The 14935-nt window shown below is 37.9% G+C and overlaps 1 protein-coding gene across 2 annotated transcripts in view; it reads left to right on the top strand.

The window, feature by feature from the left end:
• LOC146705057 (copine-8-like) overlaps positions 1-14935 on the top strand; it is an 89270-nt gene that overhangs the window by 60859 nt on the left and 13476 nt on the right. For both annotated transcript variants that reach the window (XM_085462596.1, XM_085462597.1), the window contains exons 12-16: positions 876-932; positions 2486-2547; positions 2834-2880; positions 6898-7079; positions 12776-12903. In XM_085462596.1, the coding sequence (XP_085318722.1) occupies positions 876-932; positions 2486-2547; positions 2834-2880; positions 6898-7079; positions 12776-12903 (476 nt within the window). The remainder of the gene's footprint in view (positions 1-875; positions 933-2485; positions 2548-2833; positions 2881-6897; positions 7080-12775; positions 12904-14935) is intronic.

Genomic DNA, 14935 nt, shown 5'->3' with positions numbered 1-14935 from the left:
TTCAGCATTGCTTGATAGGACAAAATTGCTAATTTCACATCATATTTGAACGAGCAAATTGTAAAAAGAAAACAATGGTAGAAATAGTCTTTTCTATACAGTCTTTGATTGCTCTTGTTATTTATTTGTAGCTCACATAATGATCTAAAATGTAAAAGACTCACTTTATTGTTGTGTTCATTTGTATTCCAAAGACTGAAATGGAGCATTATAGCTGGGATTATACACGGATTCTTTAATTACAGTGATTAACAGGCTGATATACAGCCATCCAGATGGAACTCACTAATATGTGTACTGCACGCTGTTAAGCAAGTTCCCTAAAAGGCTGTGCTTCCCGCTTGTCCTCGTTGCAGTTTGCTGACTGGTGTATCAGCTGTGTTCGAGCTAAGCATAAATCACTGAAAGTTAAGAGTCAGTAAAACTATGAAGCATAATCTGGAGAATAGATGTGGGGAGAGCAGGGTGCTCTCTCCACTCTCGTGTGATGTAACTGGGGGTTATCAAATCATTTAGACCAGTGCTGTCTTCAGCTTCATCAATCCTTAGCTCAGTTTTTAATTTTCTCCAAAACAGAGAAAATCAATTGTTCCTTGAGCAGAGGACAAGTAATAGAATACAAAATGAAGTGTGTGAACATGTTCTGAAAAATGTTTGGGGAGTGTGTACACTCTGTTGGAAGCCTCTATTGGAAGCAGTGTCCTGTGGCATTTGGAATACATGAATCTGAAGAGGGAGAGTAAACAGAGCTATTTCCATCAGTAACACCCACTGCAGTGTGCTGATGGAGATTCAGACATGTTTAGTTTTAAGAAGGCATGTGTTTTAATTTATGGAATAATCTGTTTTGATGATTCAAACTGATTTCTACACAGGTGCTAAATCCAAAGAAGAAGGGGAAGAAGAAGAAAAAGTACCAAAACTCAGGAACGGTATGCTGTTATTGTTACTCAAGTTGTCCTAATATGTTGGCTGAACTTTCATGCCATGTACCGATACAAAGTGATGCCATATAAATTCTGTACTTCCAGTGTTCCCTAAAACCTTTCTTCTGCAATATCATAACAGTGCCATCCTCATTTTTATGTGCGTGAAGCATCTGATGTTTACTGTTATCATCGCTAAACTTAAGGATTAAAGTGCCCTATCAAAAATGGATTTTTTTTATTGGTGAGATGTATAGAGGATTTTATCTCAGGTTATTTTCTCAAATATCCCCCTCAATGTTCAGAAATGTTTGGTTTGTTTTCTCATATTTTCCTTACAGTGGTGCAAACGTCATATTAACAGTCCATTAAGAATCGGCTTACATCCACTGTTTTCAAGGTCAACTTAATATTTTATTAGTTAAAAAAGTCTTATAACTTAAAAACTGTAATTTTTACAAGTATATTGTCCTCATATGGAATGTACTGGATAACAATTTGAAATATTTCACATTTGACCTCTGACCTCTCCTTCAAGGTCTAAGTCTATATAATGATACTATATATATGGTTAAACTATTTCTTACTGCCATTGTTTGTTTTGACAAAACATTGGCATATAGAGAATTATATAATGATATATACTGATCCTAAATATCACATTACTTGGACTTCTTTCTTTCTTCTTCAAGGTCAAACATGTAAAACTCATAAAATGTCTTTTATGTTTAAAACTACATTTAAAATTCTGCTGACTTTGTTTTTGTTACCAACATGTAGGAAATGCTGCTGGTTTATGTGGACTCTAAATATCACATTATAGTTTACATTAAAATATCATATCATATTTGACCTCTGACCTCACTCTAACATTTCACATCTGTCTTTGTTTCAAGTTGACCAAAATTACATTATTTTTTACTGAACTACAAGAACAAAGAAAATAAAATCAACATATAGAAAATACAAGACAGTTTCCTTAAAAGTAAATACTGCCTAGAGAACGTGCTGCCTTGGTGGGGTTTTTCGCTCTCAGCACTTCTTGATTCTCCTTTATGGTTTTACCTTAATTCTGGCATCTCGACACACACCTTGTCATCTGTACCATGAGCTGAAAAAGTTCTGAGCCACCTGCACTTTGCTTCTATGGGAGCTGCTTGACATGAAGCTCCCAGTGCAGAATTTTTGTGGTGATGTTACATGCTCATCTGGGTTCAAAAGAGACCCCCCCCCCCCACCACCCCCCACACACACACACACACACACACACACGCAGATAAAAAAAATCCTAATCTGGTTTATTTTCTCTATGTCATCTCTGCATGTGTTGGTGTGTTTAGTCTTATTTAGTTTTAGCTTAATAAAATACTATTAGAATTATAAAATAGCATAAAAACCACAGTGGAGCAAAACAGAAAAGATCACAGCCCTAAAAAATAAATGTTAGAAACATTTGATCAGTGGTGTAAAAATGTCTCATCAGAGAATCAGGTGCTACAGTGACAGATTCACACTGCACAAGTACTTCCTGTCTAATTGGTGCACATGTCTGCCTGCAGGTCACTCTGCTGTCCTGCCTGGTGGACACTGAGCTGTCTTTCCTGGACTACATCAGAGGCGGGTAAGGTCACAATAATTGATAACATACAGTACTCAATTAGGCAGCAACATTAATGTCATCATTAAATTCTGAATGGCCTGGAGTTAGCAGTGTAGACGCAGCAGAGAGGACTTCCACTGCCTTTTATCTCCCACTTCCAAAATGAAGACAGACAGCTGCCGATAACCTGCTGCTTAATTGCTCATGCTGCGTGCTTTGAAACATGCTATCATATAATCTGGCTCGATTGATGGCTCTCTGTTTCTCCTCATGTGACTTATTTATTCTGTTCTTTTATTTCTTGTAGGACTCAGATTAATTTCACAGTGGCAATTGATTTCACAGCATCAAATGGTGAGTGTTTTAAAGCTCTGCCTACATATTATTGAAATCTCTTTAGTGTATCAACTAGGGCTGCCACGATTTGTCGACTAGTCACGATTACGTCGACTATCAAAATCGTCGACGACTGATTTAATAGTCGACGCGTCGTTTGAAGCTTTGTAAGATCACAAAAGACGCAGGAATAAGTGGCAGGATTTAAGAGTGTAATAACGGACTGAAACAGAAGATGGCAGCATTGCATGTACAAGGATGTCAGCTACCGTTAAACCCCGAAGAAGAAGAAGAAGCAGCTGTGTCCCAGAATTCATAGCGCGGCCCAGCGCAGTTTCCAACAATGGCGGCAGCTAGTTAGTTTTAATATTACTCTTATTATTCTTTCTGGGTCACAAAATAAACATTTAACATATTTTCAGGCGAGAATGTAGCTGTGTAAACCTCAAATATCGGCTCAGTTTATCAGGACACCACATATTTTCAAAAGCGCTCTGACGTTTTCGGAGACATCTGTTACCCACTAGCTCGTTAGCGAGCCGGGGGCTAGGCTCACTAGCGCCGTGAGAACACCGGACTCCCCGCAAATCGTTTTCAAACCCACCGCCGTCTTTCGCTACTCAGGTTAAATATATATATGAGTCACTTAGATAACTTAAAATGTTATTGTTTGGCTTTTTTTTTAGTATTTTATTTGTTCCTGAGTAAATCAGTTTGTCTGAGATTAAAGTTATAGTTTTTACACAGCTGAATAAACATCAAGCAGACAACTGATTATCAGAAGTGTGAGATGCTCCAGAATATACTCCAGTGTCCTGTTATATTTTAGATAGCAAGGAGTTTATTAAACTTCACCGAAACAATCTGCAAATTTCATTAAAATTTAATAAACTATCATCTTGTCTTTATTTTTAGTTAGCACAGACCTTAAACACTTAAAGCTGTAAGCAAATGATAGTTATATAAGAGCAGATGCTGCTGGTGCAATAAGCTGTAGTTTTACGTCCAATGGATGATGATCTGATTAGTCGACTAATCGCAAAAATAATCGGTGACTAGTCGACTATCAAAATAATCGTTTGTGGCAGCCCTAGTATCAACAGATAAAATGTTGCAGGCTAACGATCAGATCTTTATATGATTTGAACCTTTAAGAGACTGCTTATCCGCTCATTTGATGGCTCTTCACCCCTTAACTTGACTAAGAAGATAGAACAGCTGAAAGCTGGATAATTATTAGAACGCTATCTGTTGCTCTAAATCTCTGAGCTCAGCTTGATTTTACTTGTTAGCCAAAAGTTTCTGCCTCTCTGGAGAACGAAAGCCATTACTCCCACATTTTGCCCAAATTTATTTTCAGTTTAGATTGTTGTGTTCATGTAGTGGCGGTTTATAAAACCCACAGGAAAACCACATTGCATTTATCAGAACACCGTAACGTCAGACAAACAAAATGAGCTATTCTGCACGGATGACTTTGTCAGGGATGAGTAATGTTCTCATTTCAGCAAAAGATGATTTAGTGAGTCAATATATGTTATACAATTTTAGAGACTTCTTTCTGCCACAAGAGATATTAATGAGTTTCTGTGCTGCCATCAAAGCAGCTCCCACACTGTAAAATAATAGTGGTGTGATGCATCTATTTATAATGTATGCATATTATCTTCATTAGTTTTTCTTTGATCCTATTTGTAAAACAGGTTGTTCCAGACTGTTACAGCTGTCTCATTTCTTTAATAATGTTGCGCAAACAAAGCCGTAGGCTACAAGTTTTCTCAAACCCAAAGCCAACGCTGAACTCATTTCAAATGAATATTATTATTGTGACCCAAATCTAATACAGCATGTTCATCTGGGCCACAGAGCACCCTTGGTTTTCTAATTATTATTATTATTATTATTATTATTATTATTATTATCTGGCAGATGTGTCACCGCATAGTCCTGTAAGGGGTGCAAGATTTATAGTATGAGTGACCTCCTCGCCGCCACAGCTTCCAAATACTGTCGGTTATTTGGATTCATGCTCACATACACCATCCTGCTGTTGCAAATGTTAGATGGAGAACCACCTCAATGTGCATTAATCTGAAGCTGAAAGGGGCCTAGAATAGGTCCTCTAGTACAGCGGTCCCCAACCTTTTTTGCACCACGGACCAGTTTATGCCCGACAATATTTTCACAGACCGGCCTTTAAGGTGTCGCGGATAAATACAACAAAATAAAACTAGTACCGGTACCGAAAAAAAGAAGATTTATTCATAACACACGTGAAAAGACCCAGGAAAACAGAGTTAACGATAAAAACGATAACAAAATAACGCTGAAAACCGATAAAAACCCTGAAAACCATACATTTCACACCTGAGCCTCAACTCTCGCGGCCCGGTACCAAACGACTCACGGACCGGTACCGGTTCGAGGCCCGGGGGTTGGGGACCGCTGCTCTAGTACAGTCTTCACTCTACTTTTTAGCGCAGCTTCAACAACATTAATATAACTGGCTCACTGGTGTAAGGCTGTTATTTAGTCTTAAATTTGCATTTATCAGTATTCTCAGTTTTTCAAATTTCACTCTGTAATGGTGACAGTCGTTCACATACGCTGTCTTGGTAACACATTCAAGCAGTTATTTGGACAGTTCTTTCAAAGCCCGCAAGAAAATGAATAAGGGAGGACTGTAGTTGTGACAGTTGGAACATAAATGAAATAAAGATTAGCTTCAGGACTTTGGTAATGTCCACAAAAAGATTTTGTACAAAGGCCAGAAATGCGATGAAACAAAAAAGATTTGACAAAAACCTTCACCATGATAGTGAGCAGCATAACAAACTCTTGTGAACGTATGTTATGTGCACGCGTTAGTGCAGCAACACATGCTAAATGTTAGCATCTGCTTTGGTCCTCATAGTGTAACGTGCTAGTATGCTAACATTTCTTAATTAGCACTTAATACAAATATACTTTTACATTTGCAAACGTAAAAGTATATTTGTACAAACATTTACATTTGTTTGGTAATATATCAAAGTACAGAATAAATTTAATTGCATGGGAAGCAACAGTGTCTTGGATTATATCCGTGAATTATATGACAATCAGTTACTAAGAAACACGATTGGCTCTCATGTTTCCTGTTTTGCCCGCTAATTGGGTCTTTATGTGCAGGTGGGAAAGGCCACTGTCTTTATCCTCATCCTGAGTGCTGTTGCTTCTTTTATAATATCTGTGATCTGTTCTCAAGGCTGTTAAATTCTACCCAGTCCATAGAGCCTAAGGTTTTTCATTTTAGCCTTACAGTTTTGTAACTGCTTACGATTAAATTCAGTAATGTTTGCTTCAGGTTGAAAGAGCCAATAGTTTAAGAGTTAATTACTGAACTATTTAAAAATAGATCTATGTGGTAAATAAATGAATCCAAACTGCCTGACAGGGTCCATAAGTTACGAGCTAATTTGAGAAAATGTAAATATTTTTGGTTTTGATGTTCACATTGTAACAAAAATCAAATAACACATGATTTTTGGTCTTTGCTCTCGTCGTTATATTAACTTTTCTTTCATGTAGCTATTCTTAAATAAATAGGACACAATTTACGATGGGCTTTATTTAATACCAGTTTTGCCATTATTGGGTTTGATTATTTAATTGTCAGGAGTGGCTTTTGAAATTTATACACAAGAATATTGTCAGTTTTTGCTTATTTCATTAGTTTGTGCAAATTGGAATAAAGCTCTGAAGGATCGGCTCAATATCTTGTAAGTTTAAAATGACTACAGTACGTTTCATGTTGCCTATCTATCCTGCAATATTTGGGGAAATTGTATGACCCACTGAGGTGTGAGGCAGCCACTGAGATTGTTTCTTCCTCCAGTGCAGCTGTGCCTTGCAGAAATGTCTGTCTGCAATTTAACCCCTTTCACCTTCTCTCCTCCTTTTTATTTCAATATGACTCACAGCCCAGGGGGAGCAGGCATAATTACAGTGTGATGCTGATGTGTGTTTTATTTTGTTGAACCATTCGGGTCCCAGGCAACCCATCCCAGCCCACCTCACTCCATTACATGAGCCCTTACCAGCTAAATGACTATGCCATGGCACTGCGGGCTGTCGGTGAGATCATCCAGGACTACGACAGCGACAAGATGTTTCCCGCGCTGGGTTTTGGTGCCAAGCTTCCCCCAGATGGACGGGTCTCACATGAGTTTGCCCTGGTGAGGACATCGTTTTTTTTCTTCATATCCAGCCATCCATTTGTCCAGATACATACATGAAAAAAAAGCTTTGCTCCATTTTTTCTTCTGTATTATGTTTAGGCACATACAGTCTAAACCTGGATTAAACATGCAAACGTTATGTTGTTTCTTCCACGTAAGATGTTGAAAAATGATGAAGGGTTGACTGACAGTATATTGTTTACTTCTTGTTTGCTTAATAATTGACACGGGAAATTATTGGATTCCAAGTTCCATTTGAGTAACGTTTTAAGGTTTTAGTCTTAACACTGCAAAACCTTTCTTTAGGCAGTAATGAAACTTTAAATAATAAAGTGAAGCAAGGATCTAAGCCTCTATTACCAACTCTTTAAAGCTGTGCATAGACATGGCCTCAGTTTGAGCTAAAGTTAACATGTGTCATGCTAAATGTTAGCATCTGCTTTGGTCCTCACAGTGTAACGTGCTAGTATGCTAACATTTCTTAATTAGCACTTAACACAAATATACTTTTATGTTTGCTATTTGGTAATATATCAAAGTACAGGATAAATTAAATTGCATGGGAAGCAACAGTGTCTTTAATATTAGTGCCAGTCCATCTGTGAATTATATGATAATCAGTTACTAAGAAACTTGACCTGACAAGGTGAGGAACCGTCAAAGAGCGTGGTTTCATCCTCTGGAAATCTTGTCATTTTTGTAGTCTGTTGGATCTGACACTGGGCAAGAAGTGAGGCATACGCTGGAGATGTTTTCAGTCCTTCACAAAGCCACAATTCATCTGATAATTAAATCTTGTGTTATGTGAGATTCCAACCAAACAATGTTTTTGACCAAAGGAAATAAAGCCTTGCTTTGTGACGGGTCTTGTGAAATTCAGTGCTGATTTGATGAACATCATTAGAACTGGCAGAATAAAAGATTTGGCCTGTCCTCAAACTGCTGTTGAATACGGCTGCGAAAGCAAATCTTTTCATATCTTTGGTGCCAGCTGGAGGAGTCTGTCAGTCACACTGAGACCACAAGAAAACTAAAGCGACATCTAAAACATAACGTAATACTGCATGCAAGTTAAAAAAGAAAACTTTTCGAAAATCCAACAAAAAAACACTTTCAAACAGGCACTCTCTTACATACTTGGTGTTACAGTGAACAAATATATTGGTGGGTGGTCAGTGCTGCTGTCCAAAAACGTGTACACAGCATCCAAACTGCCTGCGCACTGTGGAGATAGAAGCCAAAAGAGCCAAGTGAGTTTGTTTTTAGGTGTGATAACATGCCAAGTTTATTTTTTTTATTATTTGTATAAGGCCACTGTTAGTCATACAAGAGTGACATAGTATTTTAACTGTAGTTTAATTTCTTTGTATCAATCTTTTTTCTGTTGAAAATGGGCAGATTGTAGGCTGCATTTTATTTTATTAAACCAAAGACAGTGCAAATTAACTGATTTACTATGTCTAGTTAGTGTCATGGCTGTGTGAAGGCAGGCAGGGAGGAAGAACCCAAAATGCAGGACTCGGAGGCAGATGTAAACTCAAAACACTCAGCTTTATTGCTGGGCAGAAAAGGAACATAAAGTTAACTAAACTGGGCGGGCAGGCGGGGTTAACGTGAGGGTGAGTAGACGTTAACGACGCGACACTGACACAAAGACACACTGGGCTTAAATACACTGAGGGAGTCATCAAGGAATTAGAGACAGAAGGGGAACACAGCTGGGAGGAATAAGACCTAACGAGACAGGGAGAGCAAAGCTGGAACACTGACATCAGACAGGAACAAGAACCTTCAAAGTAAAACAGGAAACAAAACACACTTTACCAAGACACGGACTAGACAGAGACAGACTTGACACTGAACAAAACTTACTAAATAATAATCATAATCAAAACAGTATCACTGATCAATCAGAACATAAATCCTAATCTAGAAAAACACCAAAATACAAGAAACAGAAAGCTGGGTCAACCTGACCCAGAACCGTGACAGTTAGCTTCTAAGGACCATTTTTAGTTTTATACCATCAACATTATGAAATTTGGTAACGTTAAGACTTTTTTGAACTGTAACTGTGATGCAGTGACTGGCACTGTCAGTTCACAGCATGAAGATTTTGGTTGGTTCTTGGTTCATGAATTACCTCATGAATCTCCTCCAGTTAGGTTCAGCGATGATTCCTTATTGGCTGCAGTTGTGCATGTCTGGGTGTCTGCCTCTGTGTTAGTACTGCGATGGACTGATGATCTGTCAGTGTCAGCTGGGAAAGGTTCAAGTCTGGAATTGATGGATGTAACTTTTGCACTTTTTTCCCAGACCCTCTCATTTGTATTGTAGATAAGATAAGATAACCTTTATTAGTCCCACACGTGGGAAATTTGTTTTGTCACAGCAGGAAGTGGACAGTGCAAAAGTTATGAGGCAAAAATTAGAATACAATAAGAATAAATACAGTACACAACTGTACAGAATAGAATAAAATAAAATACTATATACAGTAGAATAAAATAAAATAAATATACAATAAGATAAAAATAGAATACAAATACAAATACTATATACAACTGAGTAAAAATACAACGATGACAGAAAGGATTATTGCACTTAGTATTATACAGAAAGGATTATTGCCTTCGCTGAAGGTAATTTTTTGAGATTAATTTTTTAAAGGATTCTGATAAATTTACATCGATTTGTGTGTAATTGTGTCTAGGAAATTGGTACCTTCTCATAAACCTATGATTAATTCATTAAAATAGATTGGAGCAGGTTTGTACTTTGTGGAAGCTGCCATATCCCTCCACCGTGTATAAATACAGTCGGCAGGAAGAACTTCTAGTTTCTGACTAATTGTGTTTTATGTACGTGGCTATAAAATGGCTCCATAAACAAAACAAGGCAGAGGAGAAGAGAGGCTGTAGGAGTTTGCGTGCTGACATTTCAATTTGTGCCTGCACCTTCAGACTAAAGATATAAAGTAGCTCTGTTTTACCTTTGGAGAAGGAGTCCCTCTCACTAAAGAAATTAAATTGCAAAAAATAAGAAAATGCCAGTGGTATCTAAACTGAAGTCAGGGCTCTAACAGCGTGCATAAGTTTATTCCACGATATTGTCAGCAGATAAGACATGTGACCTGAACAGCTAAAAAAGAGCTGACTAAACAACAACAGCTGGTTGTAAGCTAACATTGCTCTCGCTAATGTTATAGTCAAGTGTCCTAAAAATCATACTTTCCCTCTGATAAAGAGTTTGATTACATTCTCACAGCATATGAGCATCTTACTGACAGAAAACCTCAGCATGTTCTCAGCAACTCATTTTAGCTTTGCTGTAATCGGACAGAGGTGAGCTTCTCAGACTCATTGATCTGTATCTGACTCCTTCCACAAAGTTTTACAGCCTTTTCCCGAGTAAATACGCTTCTCACCCAGCATTGACAGCTGAGGTATACAGTGGGCTGACAACAAGGTAATGCACTCAAATGGGTAGGGGCATTCTACTGACATGCAGCAGTGAAGATTTGACCTACTGTAGCTTTAAACTTAGGGTTGAGATCCCACATTGTTCATATTGAGTAGAAATAGTTGTGCTTTTGACTGTTCATCTCTCCTTATTCCACTCATCCATTTGTCTCTACCACTCTGCCAGTGTCAAGTGCTCTAGGGCTGTAGACATCCTGACCATTACTCAAGCCGCACATAATCTCTTCTTGGTCGACTCTCACCTCCAGATGTTGCTCCAGAGGCATTTACAGCCATTACAGCTGCTCAGCATCGGCTACTCCCTAAAGGCACACATGCATTAATTTAACGATTGAGGATCTGACTGAGTCAGCTCTTAAAGAGGAAGGCTACAGCTGTGTAGCCACAGTGGGAGAAGGCCACCACTGAATCTGACGTTAATTATGCAAGCTCCATTTACAAAACAATGGAGTCTCATGTGCACTGTTCGTACTCATGGGTAGCCAAGCAGAGTTAGTGAGGATGGTTTCTTACTCAGATAATTGAAAGCCTAAAACATATGGGTAGTTTAAATAATGCATTGTTTCCTTTTTTGCGACTTTCTTTTGGGCCTCCAAAAGCAGTCAACCAGGCACAGATTTAATATTTTAATATTACAGATGTGGGAGACACAGAGGAAGAAGCCAGAGGATGGGCTTATGTCAGAGTCTAATACAAATTATCATCATGTTTGATCTTTTTATAACTAACACTGCAGCTCCAACTTGCCTGAGGATACCATTTACCGAACTGATGCAAAAGAAGGATTAAAGCCTTCCTTAAACTATGTAATTTATAAGTCTAGCTGAGATTCTGCATCCTTAAAAGATCTTTTACACTTGGTGTTAATATTGGAGTATTATCGATGTTTTGGCCCCGGGTTGACCACTTTTCACGTCTCTCAATATGCTAACAGGGAATCCTGTTGTTTGACACTTTGCATCCGAACATGTTCGTTATGATAATTAATTATAACTCTGTCCCAGTCCAGGGAGATCAAATTTAATACAACTTTATATTTTGTTTCCCTGCAGCATGGTGATGTTTTTATTATTCCTTTTAGCAATAAGGAAGTGTCTTCAAATATCAAAACACTTTGCAATATAATTTCATTTAGTTTAATGCCTGATGTTAGATACATGCTACAATCGAGACACTGAGTGCCTTTGAATAAACATTGAGATCAAATCAGTGAAGGTGACAGGATGTGTAAACGTTTAGCCTATGGTGCTGTGAACATATCAACACATATCAACGAAATATATGTCAATATAATCTGTAATTAATTTGGGGCATTTAACATTTGATGTTACTGTAAACGCAGGTTTACAAATCGCCCGTTAAATTGCATCTCTTTTTGTTTTTATCCTCCTACTCTTGATCCTTAGTGCAGTTCCTTAAGATCCCTTCCTTCTTTAATGCTTTTCTGAATGACTTCCTGTCTTACAAAGGAGGTCTGAACATCAGGTGGATGGGGCTTACAGCCAGAGTTGTGTTACTTTGATTAACATGTTAAGAAAATCTACTTTTTGACATCATCGAGAGCTAAGTGTAGAAAGAACTGTCTGAAAGTGAGAATTTAGAGAACCTGCTGAGTTTTAATTGGTATCATTTTTGCTACATTTGGCATTTTTTGCAATTTATTTATTCAGGTTTTCAGGGGGAAAAAATCTAATGGTTTAGAGGTCTCAAAAACTCCCAGACTCCTGTATCAAAAACAGTACACTTTGCGTTACAGGGATAACACAAAATTGACATTGACATAGAGGCGAGACACACTGTTCAGGTTGCTGTCAGGCAAGAAAGCTAATACACAGAGAGAGAGAGAAACCTGTTCATCCACAATTTAGAATCACAAATTAACCTCACGTGTCTGTCTTTGGACTGTGGGAGGATACGGGAGCATCTGGAGAGCACCCACAAAGAGAACATGCAAACCCTGCAGACAGTCCCCAGGCAGGTTCAAACCTAAATCTTCTTGCTGTGACACAGTAGCACTATCCACTGCACTGCCAACTGTCTTAAATATGTTAAGTAGAAATTTAAGGCTCTTTTTTGCTGTGACAAGATGACTTAGACTGCATATTTGAGTTTTTTATTAGTGACTCTAAAATCTTCCAAGGGCCTTTTGTGCAGATGAAATTTCTGAATGTCTTATTGTTAACTCATTCACATCTTTGTGTTTTTGTGCAGAATGGTAATCCACAGAACCCATACTGCACTGGTATTGAGGGTGTGATGGAGGCCTATTACCAGAGTCTCAAGAGTGTACGTCTTTATGGACCCACCCACTTCTCCCCTGTTATTAACCATGTGGCCAGGTACGTCCATTATAAATACACCGAGGGATGTGAAACATGTGGTCTGACACGTGTTAATGTCATTAAGCACCATGTCACCAAGAATTGTGCAGCTCAGCAGGAAAGATTCCTAAAAGATTAATCAGCCTTGGTGAAGTTACAGCTTTAAGTGGAGGGAAAAGATGGGGATAAATGTGCTAACAGCACCATCACCTGAGAGGAATCAATACCTGCTGTGGTGGTTTGAACATGCAAAGTGGTCATCACAGTGCTTTCAGCAGAAGTCTGCTTCTAGCCTGCACAGTGGCTGATAGACTGGCTTGAGGAGCAAGAATAGGAGCTAATGAGATTTGAAGAAAAAAGAGAAAACAGCTGAGATGCACCTCTGAAGAAATGGCAGTGTGACTCAGTGTTTTCATAGTATACAAACAGTTGGCATTAAGCAGGATTCCCTTATTTAGCAGCAATACAGAAAGTATCAGCTATATGTAGTAATAACACCAAACCAAGCTGCTACATTATACAATCAAAAAGCCAGATGATAAATTAAAAAATAATTGAAATCAACTTCGAAGTTCATTCTGCATCTCCATGTTGTCAAAAGTCTATACAAGGCTCAGCATCACTTCTAATTTCATGATGGTCGGCTCATTCCATCATTCTGAAATAAACACGGGCATACCACTACTACTATTCCTACTCAGTTGTTAAAACATATATAATGAGTGCTGTAAAAATTTTAGGTTCTAATACTTTTCTGGATATATCTTTTTAAAAAATGGTTCATCAACCCTCTTTACGGCTATTCTTTTGCACATTGAAATCTGCGTCAGACTATCAAAGATAAAAGCCTGAATATGTTATTGGTCATTGCCACCATCAAAATGAATCAGGATCTGTAATTTGGTAAAGATACAAAAAATGAAGAAAAACATTCACGCTCTTACTGTAAAGTCATATAAAGACAAATATTTGAGCATATAAAGTTTTTGATTAGTATTCAGAATGATTGAAATTTACAGAAAAGCTTGAATTTAATTTATTTTTTTCAAATTTTAATCGCCCGATAAATCTTTTAATGTATAACTATAATTATCGTATAGAGTAGTTTCCTTTCTTTTTCCAAAAAGCCATCGATTGAATCATTTACTGAATCCAAAGATTAGACTTAAAGTTCTTAAACTGTTCTTTTGAACATAGTTTTAAAATAACATTTATAAGCTCAGTGCATACAGGATTATGATTGCTGGCGCCACTGCTGTGAATAACAGTAAATGTCACACCTCCTACCGCTTCACAGATATACAATAGATAAATCCCTTTCTGGCCATCCCAAGAGCCATAAATAGAAAATTCCCTATGCTTCAGTGTTAAAGAGTTCGAAACCAGATCAGCGTGAGACATACCAAGTTGACTTTTCACTGGATCAGCAAATATGCTCTTCTAAAGGTTTCAAATATTTAAAACAAGTAATACCTTTAGCAGATACTGAAAGAAGCTGTCAGCTGCACTTACTCAATTCACACAAAAAAATCACCGATAGAAAGTTACGTGCTGTTTCCTAGTTCTGTGTCTTCCAACTCCCACCTGACATCCTCTATTGCCAGATCTTGTCTCATGATCCTCAAGATTGACTGTAACAAGCACTTTCCCCCCCCTTTCATCATCGGCTTTCAAATCCCATCTCTGCAAGCGTCGTCCGCCCACTCAGCCTGAGAATAGATGCATTGTTCACTCCTCACTTGTGTGGAGCATCTGACTGAAATCCAGGAAGATGGCACTTAGAAACAGTGGCATCAAGTCACGTCAAATCACTAATTGCTTGACTGTTTTCACCTAAGAGTGTTGTTTAATGTATGGTCTCAAAATGCCATGGCACATCACTTCAAAAGTTTTGGTTCATATAACGAAAACCTCTGCAGGCATTGGCTGAATCCATCATGTTTAACAGTATTTTTTTAACTGTTATGAAGTCAATGTAATAAACTTGTTCTGCATGAAACTATATTTCAAAGTATTTATCTTTGTATATTAATTGGGTTTCTATATTAAC

This window comes from Copadichromis virginalis, linkage group LG7, assembly GCF_057382275.1.
Source record: "Copadichromis virginalis isolate Kocher_CV1m ecotype Utaka linkage group LG7, C_Virginalis_male_GT1.1, whole genome shotgun sequence".
NCBI lineage: Eukaryota > Metazoa > Chordata > Actinopteri > Cichliformes > Cichlidae > Copadichromis > Copadichromis virginalis.
The sequence above is the reverse complement of the archived record's forward strand: the minus strand, read 5'-3'. Positions and strand labels throughout refer to the sequence as shown.